The sequence below is a fragment of the Rissa tridactyla genome, chromosome Z, assembly GCF_028500815.1.
Source record: "Rissa tridactyla isolate bRisTri1 chromosome Z, bRisTri1.patW.cur.20221130, whole genome shotgun sequence".
In the NCBI taxonomy this organism is placed as follows: domain Eukaryota; kingdom Metazoa; phylum Chordata; class Aves; order Charadriiformes; family Laridae; genus Rissa; species Rissa tridactyla.
Window position 1 is genome coordinate 56,514,019 of NC_071497.1, and position 15,509 is coordinate 56,529,527.

Sequence of the window (15,509 nt, forward strand, 5' to 3'; positions counted from 1 at the left end):
TTTGTGTGTCTCCACCTGTGCCTTTTAACCCACCTTTTAAAAATATGAAAGCCATTTTGGCAAGTGAGCAGTTTTACTTACAAATCCTAGAAAATTAGGAAATACCCTAATCCTGTCCACTGTGAATTAGGAATGAATATCTGTGTGTTTGCAATAGATTGCTGGTTATGGTGTTGGATCAAAAGGCGGTGTTAAAGCAAGCAAGCAGGCTAAGCAAAATAATGACCCTAACAGCAGTTTTAGAAGATAATAGGATAGCAATTTATTGCTTCATCCTAGCTAGATTTGAATTTTTTTTTTCTCCCAAAGGTTAAGCTTAGATCAACAATGTTAATCCACACTAAAGACTCCACACTAAAAAGTGACAACAGCAGGGCAAGTATGATTCAGTGTTACAAAGTGAGTAAATTTCACCAAGTAATTGTTGAAAATTACCAAATTTATAAGGGAAAAGCGACAGGCTCTAAGCAGGACAGTCTAATGCCAAACCCAGAAATGTATTTAAATGGGCAACACAGAATGTGCCAAAGATTGTCAAGAAGTTAAGGGTTAGTCACCTTTACTGCCTTTATTTTTTTACTATTGGCTTTGCTTTTTTTGTGATAAATATATACTTCTGTTTTGAAGACGCTCATTCTTTGTTATGGATTATTTACTCTACTGCCAGTGTGTTAATCAAAATTCTTGCATGTGCCAAGCCTGGTCATATCTGTCACATAGATATGCAGCTACAGAGCAGTTGAACTGTATTATTTCCTTCCGAGAGCAATGAAAGAAAGCAGGAAAGCTTACCTTTGACAGGGTCTACTTCAGGGAAATAGATGTTTACAGCACAAGTTGCCCGTAATCATCATACCGGTTGTACTCATAGAAATAAATAAATAAAACACCTAAAATATCCTGCTCTCTTCTGTCATTGGTGCTCAGCTGGCTTCAGCTGTAAGACTTACTTTCATATATTACAGTAACTGTCTTTGTTTTTCATGAATCACTGGGGAAGAGAAGGAGAATAACTGCAGGGGGAGCTTGTTCTGACCTGAGGGCACTATTCTTGCCACCTTAATCCTGTTGGTTTTTTCTGGTCATAAGGTCTGATAGTCATGCATCCTGAATCAGTGTCACTCAGAACAGGATTCTTCCGGGAAAGTGAGAAGTCAGTCATGATTAGGATGTCAAAATTAAACTCTTTGTGTTCTCATTATGGATATGTCGTCTTTAGAATCCAAGGAAGTGCACGCAGATTGCGAGCCATGACTGCCCCACACTTCTCTTGTTAATCAGGTTTTGAGAGGATACATGAGTATTGTTGAGAAACAAGTGAAGTTACTTTAGGGGGGCAGGGCAGACAGTTTGGGCCTTTTCCTTTGTTCCTTGGATGAATGATTTAGCTCTTCTTAACCTTTCTCATGGTAGGGAAAGTTAATTCTTGACAGCCCTTTCCTAAATGTTTTGAAGTTATTTTATGACTCCATATCACCGCTTTTAAAAGAAGAAGGGGAGGGTCCACTTATGTGGACATGCCCAAACGAGATAGTTTCTGCATTATTATTTAATTGCTTTATCAGTCTTGGAATTAATTATATCATAGAATCATAGAATGGTTTGGGTTGGAAGGGACCTTAAAGATCATCTAGTTCCAACCCCCCTGCCATGGGCAGGGACATCTTCCACTAGACCAGGCTGCTCAAAGCGCCATACAGTCTGGTCTTGAACACTTCCAGGGATGAGGCATCAACAGCTTCCCTGGGCAACCTGTTCCAGTGCCTCACCACCCTCACAGTAAAGAATTTCTTCCTGATATCCAATCTAAATCTACCCCCTTTCAGTCTGAGGCCGTCACCCTGTGTCCTATCATTACACTCCTTGATGAAGAGTCCCTCCCCATCCTTCCTGTAGCCCCGTTTAGGTACTGGAAGGCCGTTATAAGGTCTCCTTGGAGCCTTCTCTTCTCAGGCTGAGAAAATAAAAATGCTTGGATTTCTTCATTTTTTAACTATTTTAACTATTGGCTTTCTAAAACTCATGATCATCTTCTGATGAAGCCCTACGTGAGGTAGCTGGATACCACTGGTACTTATTCACCAATCACATGCATGCAGTGGTATTCCACATTTCTTGCAGAACCCTGTCTACTAATGAGGAAACTTAAGAAATATTTTAAATTCACATTTGGGCAACTTTCAAAGACTAAGTAGTTCTTGCAGCAGTGAATTGCATGAATTTGAAATGAAGTCTCTGAAAAAAAACTAATGAAGCCTGTGTATTTCCGTCCTACTTCTGATCTTCTGAGCAGATTGTCTGACATTTATCATGTGAATAAGCCTTTCATTCAAGGTATTCAAGGCTATCAAGGTAATGTTAAAAGCTGTCGTCTTTATTTAGCCACCTGTTTTCGTTAAACCTCCTCTGCCTTCTATAAACTTTGATTGCTATTGGCCAACAGAACCAAAATTTATTGCAAGGGAGGGAAACGGTACAATCATCTTTACCTTATTTTCAGAAACTAAAAACTAGAAAATACTTGCATTGAGACGAGTACACTGGATATACCTATTTTGCAAGAGCCTACAGATCACAAATGGAATTTTATTTCTTTTGCTGTTGTCTGTTCTTCTTTATTATACAAACAGTAAGAAGGTGAATAGTTACTTCAGATTGATTGTACTTAAATTATTTATTTTCTTCTGTATGTATTGTTTTGAATAGAAGTAGTTTTTCTAACTATGATGAACGGATAAACAAACCTTGCCTCTGACCTGATTTAAATTCATGCCAGATTACTAAGACGTTGACAGTTAGGCTTTTCTGTATGAAGTCCTGTATGATTTAAAGTTATATGACTAACATAGTAGGTTTCTTTATAACCTACTATTCATATCACAGCAGAAGTAGTCAAAAGGCAATACTGCTAAAATATGTCTGGAGGAAAAATACTCAGTGTACACCCTACTAGTGAAACTGCATTGAGCATAGTAACATTAAGCAATGTCAAGCTACTGCCAGCTCATTCAGATATGATCCTTAATAAAACTCATAAACTTGCTGCCTGTTGCTGCAGTCTTTAATCCTAGCAAGACAGCATGCGTAGCCTATGCTTTTCAACAAGAAGAGTGATGAAGAGTGCTGCAGTGTGGGCTCCCCTGAGGAATTATGAATGTCTTGAAAAGACATTCTCTCCAAGGCCTCTTTGACAACTTGTGCTCTATCACCTACCAACAAGCACGACGGAAAGCACAGAAAGTATTGTCTCTCACGTTCAGTAGCCCTGATGAAGAAGCAGGTGAGGTCAGAAAAACTGGTTTGAACTGTTTGTTTTCCAGTTTGAGCTCTTGTATTAAGCACCTGTAGTCAGAGGTGCCATACTTCAGACAGTTGAAAAAAATGAGGTTCTTACATCTTACATTACATCATACAAAACCCTAAAGGTAGCCATCATAATGCCTGCCTTTGCTTAGGGAGAGTTAGATGTGGTGCCACAGTAACTGATGGTCCAGTTAAATTTGAAACTAAAGCATGTGGAGAGTCACGAATTGTGATGCAATTGTGGGGAGACACAAATTGTTGTGTAGATTGACGAATCAGCCTGCTATATGGGGACCTCTCTCAAAACTACCTGGTGAAAAACTCTGAGAAAGACATATCCAATATTTTGTTGCTTTTAAAGACTGTGTCCAGTATTGGGGAGGCACCATCCTTGTTGCCCTGAAAGTCCTGGTAATGCTTGTGCACATGACTACAGCTTTCCAGTCACTGAAAACAATTCCCTTGCCTAGCATACTACTTACAGTCCAGGAGTAAGTTCAGCTGATGTGATGGGTATTTTCAGAAAAAGTCCACAACACCAACAAGGTCAAGCTGCTGCTCTCTTTAAAAATGGAAGTTGTGATTATCCCAGCACAACTTGTCTGTAACAGAATAGCAGTTAAGACTTCAACTGACGGAGAAAGAGATTGAGGTTTTGTTCTTCAGGAATTTTGGACTGGCAGCCTCCCTCTCTGTGGATTGCATCCTAGTAACAGCCTGGATTATAGTTAGTGTCTTCTGTTGAAGTGGGACCGCTATCCAAAATGTTTAAGACTGAACCAAAAAGAAAATCCACGTAAAGGCAACTTTGGAGGTTGCCCACTACTCTAGCCCTCCATGGCCTCCTTCTAGATCCCGGTCAGCATAAAACACCCAAGCCTTCCTTGAACAGGTGATTGGAGTCTGCATCTCCTCTGCCCACACAAATGAATCATTCACCTTTGTACACTAGGCTGTGGATGCATGTCTTCTTTCTGCTCTCCTAGATTGAGTTTTGAGGGTTTTTCTTTATACGTTAACAGTACCCAACGGATAGAAAGCACAGGCCTCATGCAAAGGGATCTGTAGACAAAGCTTCATTGTATTTTTAGAGAGATTAAATTTTTTGGTTTTCCACAGTAGGACTGTTTATAAAAAGGTACAGCAGCCACTTCTTGTCCTATTGTGCTCAAAAAAAGAACCAAACCAACCCCAAGAGCAAAATTTATTTTCACAGGATGCATAGTTCCGCTTGGTAAGTGTGAAGAATGCCACCCTTGTTGGCCAGAGCCAGCTGAAGGCTGCTGGTGAAACACGCCAGCATGGAGCTCCGCATCCCCAGGGCAGGCATGTCGGAGCCGAGGCCTCTCTGACGCTTGGGTGCTGGCGGCTGCCACTGAACGTGGGCGTCCAGAACAACAAACTTGAACGTGAGAGAAATTCAGGCTTTCAAATCCTACCTCCAGTGTCCACAGTTTAAGTAGTTCTGTGGCAGTGCTCTTATTTTGCTTCACTTGCTCCTGTCTTTTTGCTTCACTCGACATTTTTAGGATGCAGGAGTAGGTACGCAGATTCTAGACCTGCGAGGGAAAAAACAGCAGAAGTTTTCCACATTTTAGGAGCCACTCGAGGGGGCATCGGCAACTGGTACTTGACCACAGGCTGGCAAAGCAGGGACGGGGAGGGAGAGCCGGGCGGAGGGCCTGCCGCATGGCTGCGGGTCGGCGGGGAGCCGGCGGCTGGCCTGAGGGGAGGCGGAAGGCGGGGTGCACCCTCACCGCGGCGTGAGGAGCGGCGGCGGCAGCCAAGGGGGCAGAGGGACGACGGAGCGCTGCCCGAGGCGGCCCGGACGCCGGGGCCGGGGCGGTGACTCAGCGCCGCCCTCAGCGCATAAAAGGCGGGAGGGCGGGCAGGCGGCGGCAGCGCGCGCGGCACGCGGGGCGGTGGCTCTTGGGTTCGAGGGCCGCGAGTGCCGGCGGTTGGGGGGACGGTGGGTCCGCCGCGGGGACAGGGACGGGACCGGGACGAGTCCGGGGCGGGCAGTGCCATGGGGGCCAAGCTGCAACTCCTCTGCGCCGCGGCGGCGCTGATCTGCGCGACGGCCCCGCCGGGGCAGCCCGGCGGCCGGGGAGCGGCGGTGGCGGCCGCGCTCCCCGCGGGCGAAGGGGACGGGTACGGGGTAAAGCTGTGCGGCCGGGAGTTCATCCGCGCCGTCATCTTCACCTGCGGTGGGTCCCGCTGGAAGCGGCTCTCCCTGCTGGCGATGGAGCCGGCGCCCGCGGCCGGTGAGTGTCCGGGGGACGGGCGAGGCGCGCCGGAGCGGGCTGCCCTGTCGCGGGCGGCTCTGGGGCGGCGGCGCTGCCCAGCCGACCCCGGGGGCGGAGGGGACTCTCCGGGCGCCTCGCCTCGCTCGGGAGAGGTCCCGTGAAGAGAAATGGCGGGGAAAAGTGAGGGAGTGGGGACGGGCTTGTTCCTCCCGCCCCGAGCGGCGATGGGAGCGTCGACGTCCCCGTCTTCCCCTCTCGTTCCCCGCGCGGGTCGGCGTCTCGCCTGACTTCCGAAGGGAAACCCGCGCGTTTGGAGAAAAAGACCCGGCTGTCGCCGGGGCAAGCTGCAAAGTTTTCGGTGTGCTCGGAGACATTGCTCCGCACAGGGCTGAGCAGCCCTGCCGGCGGCCGAGGCTCACTGAACTCTTTTAAAAAAAAAAAAAACAAAACAACAAACTCACGAAGAATAAATCACACCTTTTTTTTTTTTTTTTTTTTTTTTTCTTTTTTCTCTTTTCCCCTTCCTGGCCATGCAGGGAGGTGTGATGCTCCCTCGGAAGCGGTAGGGAACGCCTCTCGCTATGGCTTTGCTCCCCATCCAAACTCGGTGGCTCTGCCGGCTGGGAAGACCCGGCTCAATTTTCCCTCTCTGCCAGGAGCTTTAAAGCTGTGCTCCTCGTCTGTCTGGGCTCTGTGCTAGGGGCGTTATTGGGTGTGGAGTCTTTTGGGGTTTTTATCACTCGCTTGTGCTGCTCTGCACAAACGAGTAGGCGCGTTGGAGGATGGATGGGACTTTTCTGGTGCTTCAGGTTATGCTTTAAACAGCAAGAACTGCTTTAGGCATCTTTGGTGAAACAGTCAATGGGTAAAGTACTCCTCAGAATTTTACTGCTGTGTGTTCCAAGTTCAGTGTATTGGGAAAGTGTAAGCAGATGGTTTTTTGGCTGTGTTCTCAAACTACAGTAATGTAGCAGAGTAATTTTAAGTAATGATTCTCGCTTATGTTGATAGTTTGAATAGTGGAAAAAAAACCACGTTTTCTAACAAGGACAAAAGTTGGAATTGTGGCTAAAATGTGCAATAGAAGAACATCTTTTTTTTCCTCCTTAAACATACTGTTAATGAAATAACATTGGACCTCAGTCAGTTAATGAAGCGGTATTTTGGATTTCTTGGGAGTTTTTTCTTGTTTGTTTTTTCCCAATATGTTGAGTAGCAGTTAAGTTACCTTTGTAATTATAACAAATGACATGTGTACAGCCTCTGCTGGGATTGTGTTCTTTCCCAGCAAACTTTGGTTTCCTTTTTATGAACAGTAGCTTCTGAGAGCATCAGTCACTGAGGTCCCCAGACTGTGCTGTGTAACTAAGTCTTCACTGCCCCAAAAGACTACTAAATAGCAGTTACTGTCTAATTGGTAAAGTAGCTACAACCACTTTTATTTTTGTACATATTCAGGCAGCTGTTCTATCTGAAAAGTAGCTTCTCTACATTCATTAGCCATACTAAAGTAAATATAACATTCACTGGATGTTCTTGTGTTCTTTCAGCTTTCTGAAACAAAATAACATATTAGCAGCATTAAGACCACAAGACAAACACTTAATTGGGATTTTTTTTTTTTTAACTTGAGAACTGAAGGAGCTGGTTTTGTTCACATTAGCTGAAGTAAGCAGCACTACTTCCCTTACAGAAGTAAAACCAAGAGAAACGGTATGAGGGGAAAGGAAGTAGAGCTGGATTTTTTTGAGAACACTCCAGTCAGTGAGACAAAGTGTGTTTCTAAGTAAATTCTGCAAGCCTCTGCTATGCCTTGAGAAATGAAAGAAATGAGTGCAAAGCATCAACTGAAAATAGCAATAGAAAAATGTATAAGAAGTTTACATACAGTATTTCATCCCTACATTTCATCTTCATATGATGCTAATTTGTGTGGTGGTGCATGGGAGAGTAGTCGTCTTATCTAATTCATGAGCCACATGGCATAACTCTATGTGGTTTCTGGGTACATGTCTTTACAACAAATTTTTGTTTTTATAGAAATATTGAGACTTCTGTGTCAGTAACACACTGCAGCAGTTGTGATAGGATGTCTACACCTCAGTCATGGTTGTAGCCATATACTCTCCATGTCTATCAGAGAGTGTAGCCTTTAAAACACAAAGATTCCCCTAAAAGTAAGTTACAAGTAAATCACAGAGTGGAGACACTGCAGTACTGACAGTCCTCCTAGAAAACAGTGCTTTGCTTATTACTAACTGAATGGTTTTTATTGCTGCTGCTTAGAGCTACGTGCTGCTTTTGATACTCCTACAGTCTGAACTTAAAAAAAATCTTCTCTTTAAACAGATTCTGCACAAACAGCAAGTAACAGCCTACTGGGAAACTTCAAGCTGCAATCAATTTTGGGTCCTGAAGTGGAGCAGCTGCAGAGAAGCAGCCCATTTCTTGGATGGGAGATGTTCAAGGACTTGTATAGTTTAAATGACTATAATGAATATGTACCTGTGGCGGATGACTTCAAAGAACTTGTTCGCCAGGTAGAGGAAGCTGTTCAGAAGGACAGGGGAGGAACAGGAATTGCAAACCCCCTGGGATCAAACAGTTATCTTTGGGCCAGGTATCCCAGAAGAAAACGGGAATCTCTGGGTTTGGCAGGAATGTGTTGCAAATGGGGATGTACAAAAGCTGAAATAAGTACTATATGCAGAGTTTAAAATTCTCTCTGAACTCATGCATGAAATTAATGTTCATTGCAGTGCTACTTGATTGAATACTGTATGGAGAAAGAAAACTCTTACTGTATTTTATTTTGTCTCTGTACCAGTCAGTACTACTGGTTTTCTTTAAAAAAAAAAAAAAAAAAATGCACAAGTGTAACTGTAATGACTTTGTTTTGCTGCAGTAACTTTTAGCCTATATTTTTTACTAAGTCTTTTCTTTTAATTTTGAGCCTTTACACTTCTATTACAAATGTATTATATCTTTGTAACACTTTAGGAAGAACTTCAATGTTTCATTAAAGTGTAATTATACTAAGTGTTACTGAATTGTTCTTTCGCTGTTGACGGGAAGAACATCCAGCGATGTTCTTGAAATGAGATTCATGGTACAAAGCTGTACAGAAAGCTCCACTCAACACTGACTCAGCTTGCTGATTATTTTGGACACACTTTTTCCATTTCCTTATAACTGCAGAATTGTTTTATGGATATTGTCTTTCTAAAAACTTTACCACAATACAACACTTGCAGCCTAAATTTGTCTTCGTATTCATGGGTGGACTTATTACTGGGTAAAATATTAACACTTTAACTATTCCTTGTTTACCTTACTTCCTCATTTTTTTTCCCTACTGCTGCTAAGTGAGAGCATTGGGTTTGCTTCAAATCACTTATTCTACAGACACTCAGACATCTTCCTGTGTGTTCTTATGGTATGCTGGTTTACACTACTTTGTCTGTATTTCTAAGTTGCTAATTGCTGCTGTATTTGTAAATAGCTAATTTAATCTTGGTAGTTTCTAAGCTTTTTGCCTTCCTGGCTGTTTTTCTCAGCTGTAACAATTTTTATTTCTAGCTATGTTTTTGATAGCTTGAGGGTTTTGTTTATTTCTGACCTTTATGAAGTTATTGGCCTTTATGGTAGCTTCATTTAGCTTTGTAGCAGCAGTTGACTCAGAGTATACTTAGAGCTTAGACTGCACAGTTGTTTCCCTTGGCTGATGGTGCTTTGTTCTTCACATTGTCTTTTGAAAGGTGTCCTTTGATTGAACTACCGCTTAGTGAAGTTATTGCATCACTTCTTTATCCCTTTTCCTAAAATATCATTGTTATTCCAGCAATTAGGCAGATATCAATCCTTTTTATTCTTTTAAACCATGTCTATTTTATTCAGTAGAGACTGGGCAGAATGGGCATTCACTATTAATGCTGTTATCTTCCAGCTGTAAAGCCCATCTCTTCCATCATTGTAACAACAATGTTTAGCAAGAAATGAGTTATCTTCTCCTTCACTGTTGTTGTAGTGGCTTTCTGTCACTCTGGGTGAAGGAAGCTCTGTAAGGTTCTGCTATGGTTTTCTTTGCAACAGGCTGGCTAAACTTCTATAGCTGACCTTCCAGCAACTTCACCTCACAAATAGTTTTGGGTTTGGAGACTCCTAGTTTAGATCAGGATTTTGTAGGAGAATGGTAGGCTTTGGGAGTAAATGGTACATAGAATTGCTAAGAAAAGGGAAAATGTGAAAACGCTGTCCTTCATGAAATTGAAAATTAGCTGGTATGCATTGTTTGGATTTTTTTAGAAAACTTTCAATAAGAAATATTGTGAAAGGCGAATATGGTGTTTATTCTGCTTGCTTGCTCGCTCCAGTAGCACCGGTCTGTCCGGGTGCACAGCTTGCATATATAGTGAGCAGGCTTTCTGATATCCTGAGTGAAACAAAGTTGTAGTTAAAACCTTAAATTTGTGAGCTGAAGTCTTTAACTGAACAATCTGGAGTTTAACTTGTCAGATGTAACACATTGGTAAAACTATAAATAGTTTAAGTGGAAATTAGTGTTCAAGATGAACTATTTCACGCGGGGACAGAATTATAAATAGAAAAATTGGTCTTTATCTGACATAAACAGGCATTTTTCAGAGGTATGAGTCAAGATACGTCTGCATGTGTAACCCAGAAAAAGGCTAAAATTTGTGTTTTCATCTGGTTTCTTAATAGGCTTTGTTATAGCCTGTTAACAGCTTTAGCAGGTCATCCATGACACAAATACATGGCACAGACTGAAATTCAACCTGTATTTTAGAGTAAGGAAGTATTTGACTCAGTGTATGCACCAGAGTGTGCAAAGGTGTTCTTTGTTTTAAAGCAAATTGAATTTTCAAAGCCCACTAAGGTTTTCAGTGTGGGTAGGCCATATTTTGTAATGGTTTCTTTGCAATGGAACCAAAGGTGACAATTATGTGTCACTCAATTGCAACAGATCTAGAGGATGCAATCTGCTCCTGCTCACATGACTCAGTGTCCAAACACACCTTTTTTTAAGACCAGAAGCAAACCTTTTACGTAAAATGAGGTGTCTGACTAGTTACATGAGGGAAGCAAACAGGTTTTGTAGCAGATAGCTCAAAATGTGAAATAATTACTGAGTTGGCATATTGACCCAAATATCTGCCTGGGAGGACATTGTCCCTGCTGAAAGCTGCTCTGGCAGTACGGCTCTACGTAGACAGCAGCATAAACATGAGCACAGCTGCTCGACGCAACGTACTGCGCTTACCATCACAACTGTTCAGAAACACTCTTCATGAGAAAAAAAGCTTTTTTTCGCTCATGTCACTCACAGAGCAGTTAACTATTGAGAAAAGTCTTGTTTCAGTAACTTGCTACTTACAGAAATTGCAGTCCCACTGATGTAGTCTTAATCTCCTGGAAGCATACAGTTTCTGCGGTATCTATTAAGATGTGTGAGCCATCTTCTGAACAGTAATTTTGAGTTTGTGAATACAAAATGATACATTAGCACATTCCCATATTATCACTGCTATTTGCGTCTGCGAAGGTTTATTATTCTGGGTGGTTTGGGGATTTTTTTTGCACTGCGTGTGTAGTCTGATTCACGTCTGACTGTGAACTCCTGGAACCATGCTCAAAGACATGGGAAGAATCCACAGCAGCACGTGCAACAGGTTTTCTAGCTCTGTTCCCTGCCATTGCCTTATTTAAACCTGAGAGAGCTCTTCATGTAAAGCATTAAGCAATGTGGAGGGTGTGATATGGCTACAGCCAAGTACCTCCAGCGACGATAAGGTGGAAGTTTCACCATATGCAGAATGCTAAAAGTGCTGCAGGCAACCATCTGACAAACCCCAGCAACCTAGAGGACACGGCTCCTTTCTCTGCCTCATCCTATTCCATCAGTTGATTAATTTGCCAGTTCTTAAAACTATACAGGAAAAAAACTGTATTTCTGAGTTACTGGAGTAGATGTACTATTCTCTTTTTTTTTTTCTTTTACCTCTGCTGCTAGGAAAAAGTTAAGCTTTATTTCTAAATTCTGGCAAAGCCAGGGACAGGCCTAGAGTCAGCACTCAGAGTTTTTGGAAGACTTTCTGAGACTGCTATCTTTCCTGCCCAGCAGGCAGCAGAGACCCAACGGAAATCGCAAGCTGCTTGCCTACTCAGCAGAAGAGAACCTGGACAGATTTGTGTCCCATCTGCCACCCTGCAGTCACTCACTGGTATCAGCGAGTGGCTGAATAAGGGTCCTTTCCTCATTTGTGTCACCTTGCCATCACATGTGAAATTAATTTTTTTCATCACACAGCTTTTCTGTTTCTTGGGAACAAACACCCAAGCTGTTGTCTCCTTTCCCTGGAATTTTAGCTCAAACAGTTATGTGCCTGTTACTCTGACTGCTTTGTGCCACCCCATTTGAGGTCAGGTCTTGGTATCAAATACCGCATCTGTGGGGGACAGTGAGTGAAAGACCACGTGGTTCTTTGCTGCCAGCTGGGGCTAAACCATGGCGGTGCATCACCCTCTTTTCCTCCACCTGACCTCCCTGCTAGCTACATTTTTCCTGGAAGTTTCCTATGCTTGATTTGCAATGCTAAAAGTTCCTCAGCTGCAGCCTACTCTCATGTTTTAACCTTCAAGTGTGTAAAGCCAGATGTATGACTCTTGAAGAGCACGCCGTTGTTAACACAGCCGAGTGAGGCAGCGTTATCGCTCACATACAGAAACTCAGATGAGAACAAAAACCTGGCTTCCAGCCTTGGTGCTTTGAAACCTTCCGGGTGCTGCCCTTCCAAGCAGGCTCGCGAAACAGGCCCCAGCAAGATGTGCCTCTGAATTCTCTGGATTACACTGTGTGACCTGAGACTCAGGTCCTTGCAGTTCCTGTGACATCTCAGCCAGCAAGTGCTGCATCCCTTCTGGCGCTGAGAAGTGCCTCTTCAGGAGCTGTTTTGTCCAAACAAACTGAAAACGAAATGCACTAAGATCACACTTTCTGCCTCTGCATCAGAACTGGGTTACCCTGGTTTCACAGAATCACAAAATGGTAGGGGCTGGAAGGGACGTCTGGAGATCATCTAGTCCAACCCGCCTGCCAGAGCAGGGTCACCTAGAGCAGGTTGCCCAGGATTGCGTCCAGGTGGGTTTTGAATGTCTCCAGAGATGGAGACTCCACCGCCTCCCTGGGCAGCCTGTTCCTGTGCTTTGGCACCCTCGGGGTAAAGAAGTTCCTCCTCACGTTTCGGTGGAACTCCCTACGGTCAAGTTTGTGCCTGTGACCTCTTGTCCTGCCGCTGGGCACCACTGAAAAGAGCCTGGCCCCATCCTCCTGACACCCACCCTTGAAGTATTTAGAAGTGTTGATAAGGTCCCTGCTCAGCCGTCTTTTTTGCAGACTGAAGAGACCCAAATCCCTCAGCCTTTCCTCATAAGAGAGGTGCTCCAGTCCCCTAATCATCTTGGTAGCCCTTTGCTGCACCCTCTCCAGCAGTTCCCTGTCCCTCTTGAACCGGGGAGCCCAGAACTGGACGCAGTACTCCAGGTGCGGCCTCACCAAGGCAGAGTCAGCTCTCCTGGTATCATTCTTCAGTAGCTTATTGAGTGCTAGCGTGAAGTTGTTCCCTGTGTCAGCAACGTGTGACTATATGCTTCTGGCACTGCAGAAGTTATCGAGCTCAGCAGCAACTAGTCTCAGCACCAAAGGCCACTGTTGAAGTGCTTCTCTGCCTCTGTAGTTTTGCATCTTTCAGCCCCTGTGCCAAGAGATGGAATCTCCTGAGGTGTTTCCCATGCAGCAACCCAGTGTGATGATATGCTTTTTCCTCCTGCCCTTTTTTCATTTGAGCTCACAACACTGGGCTGAGTGCCCCAGTGCGGTGCCACCTTGATCCCAGCAGTCTTGTTCCCTCCGCGCAGAGCTCCTGAGAGGCAGAGCCTTCAGTAGGCAGGTCAACATTCCTGTTCTGCTGAAGTGTGAGGTCTTGGAGTCTTTCAGTTACACGTGGCTACAACGTGTTGGTACGTGTTACAACGTGTCTACAACGGGCTGGTAACAACCTAGACACCTTGCAATGTGGGGTGAGAAGATCCGCCCTGCAGATCCCTCCAGCCCTGATACAAGGAACAATGTGGGCCAAGTTACCTGAACAACTGGGTAACTTTTCAGAACCTCCTAAGGTTTACAGCAGTATTGCTGCACTTCCACTTCAGAGGAAAGGCTGGTACTTTTTACACCTTGTCAGACTTCCTACATTACCAACATTCATCCTAAGTCTCTCAGCACTAGGTCTTTTGGGTCTTTTCCGCTCTCATTGAGTGCTGCATGAGAGAGAGACACGAGTGCATGTGTATGTATCTAAATCAGAAAGTGAATAGGTCATGGAAGAAGGCATAGTCGTCTTCATTGTTCCAGCTGTCCAGCAACCAGTCAGATGTGAGTCTAAATTTTATTTAACTTTTAACCTTGGTTTGACTTTGCAGACTCATCCACCTGTAAGAGAAGGATTCTCAGCTTTGCTTTTAGAAACTTAGATGACTTCCAGCCTGGCGCTGGTGTAGATGCACCTTCCTGTCTGTCCCCTCAGCTGTTTGTCTGCAGTGCCTCTTAGAGACGCAGAGTGCAGATGTCTTCAAAGAGATACACTCATCTCAGAGAGGACTTTTTATTCATTGGAACCTCACCCTTCAAGGTTCACACATCCCTTTTCCGGATTTTTAGACTACCCTGCAATTCCTGGGAATCTTTCCAAAATTTATATGATGAAGCAGGCCTTCCAATTTTTCTGCTGTCCCCCTCACACTCTCTTTTTGTCACACCCTCAGTAATTACAGCTTTGTCAATCCACCTTCAAGCACGCACAAGCTTTTTCTCTTACTGTGGGTCCAAGCTTGTCCAAAACTTTACTCAGGAAGAAGCATCCATCTCAAAATTTGCCAGTGAGCTGGTTTTGAGCTTGCATAGGGTCGCAGGCCACACAGAAAGGACATATTGGAAGCTAAAAATCATTATCAATGAGGAGAGAGTCTATTAAAAATAGACTCCAGCGATGGTCAGAGCTGTGTACCTAAATTCAAGCCTCGTTAAATCACAGTAACTTGGGCTTCAAAAAAAGCACCCGTGCTGCTTGTAGCATAATCCTTTTGCATGGAAGTGTGTGTAAGTGAACTTTTACTGGTGTTCCTAACTTGGCTTAACTATTCTGGCTTTCAGGCTTGCAGCATCCAATAATATCTTTTTTATTTTTTTTGAGCCTAAATTTAACCATAAACTTAGATTATAGCTAAACTAAATTGGTTGACCTGAATAGGTTATTGGCCCCCTGCTGTCTATGACGAGGTCATCAAGGAGCCAAGCTTTTCCCAGCAGTACGTGACGAGAGGATGAGAGATGGTGGTGATAAAGCCAAACACCAGAGGCTCAGGCGCAAGGTAAGAAGGAGCCTTTTGCCCACGGGGACGGCCGCAGTGGGGCCAGGATGCAGAGAGGTGGTGCTGCCTCCAGCCTGGGGCAGTTTTCAAGCCTTGTCTGGGTAATGCCTGGAGGAGCCTTGTCTGACCCCACAGCTGAGCCTGCTGTGGGCAGGGTATGGGGCAGGAGCCCTGCCGAGGTCCCACCAACCTGCATTTCCCTGGGATCTCCCCTGCAGGAGAGCAGCCGGGACTGGCTGCAGAAAGGACATGAACCCAGGAGTCACATACAAGATGGCAATCAGTATAAAGACTTAGATGTGGAAGGAAGTATTTTCCTGATGTGGTATCGAGAGAGGTAAAAAAAACCTCTTAGTTCATTATATATTCATTATATGCTATTGTTCATTATATATTAATAGATAACTAGAATATATGTGTATGTACACACATACTAGAATGAGTTTATTACGTAGTAATGCAAGAGGATAGGAAACAGGAATAGCTAGATGTCTTAAATCATATTCAAAATCA

The 15,509-nt window shown here is 44.1% G+C and overlaps 1 protein-coding gene across 1 annotated transcript; it reads left to right on the top strand.

The window, feature by feature from the left end:
* The first annotated feature begins 5,237 nt into the window (after positions 1-5,237).
* Positions 5,238-8,796, top strand: LOC128902802 (relaxin-3-like). The gene is made up of 2 exons (XM_054186405.1): positions 5,238-5,567; positions 7,899-8,796. Exons 1-2 carry the CDS (start codon positions 5,330-5,332, stop codon positions 8,264-8,266), a joined length of 606 nt encoding a protein of 201 aa, XP_054042380.1. The 5' UTR covers positions 5,238-5,329; the 3' UTR covers positions 8,267-8,796.
* Positions 8,797-15,509: the final 6,713 nt, after the last annotated feature.

Bases quoted from the DNA above. Each gene is read 5' to 3' on its own strand.
- LOC128902802 (XM_054186405.1), top strand. From the start codon at position 5,330: ATGGGGGCCAAGCTGCAACTCCTCTGCGCCGCGGCGGCGCTGATCTGC. The intron at 5,568-7,898 runs GTGAGTGTCCGG...CTCTTTAAACAG, and splicing joins GGAGCCGGCGCCCGCGGCCG to ATTCTGCACAAACAGCAAGT.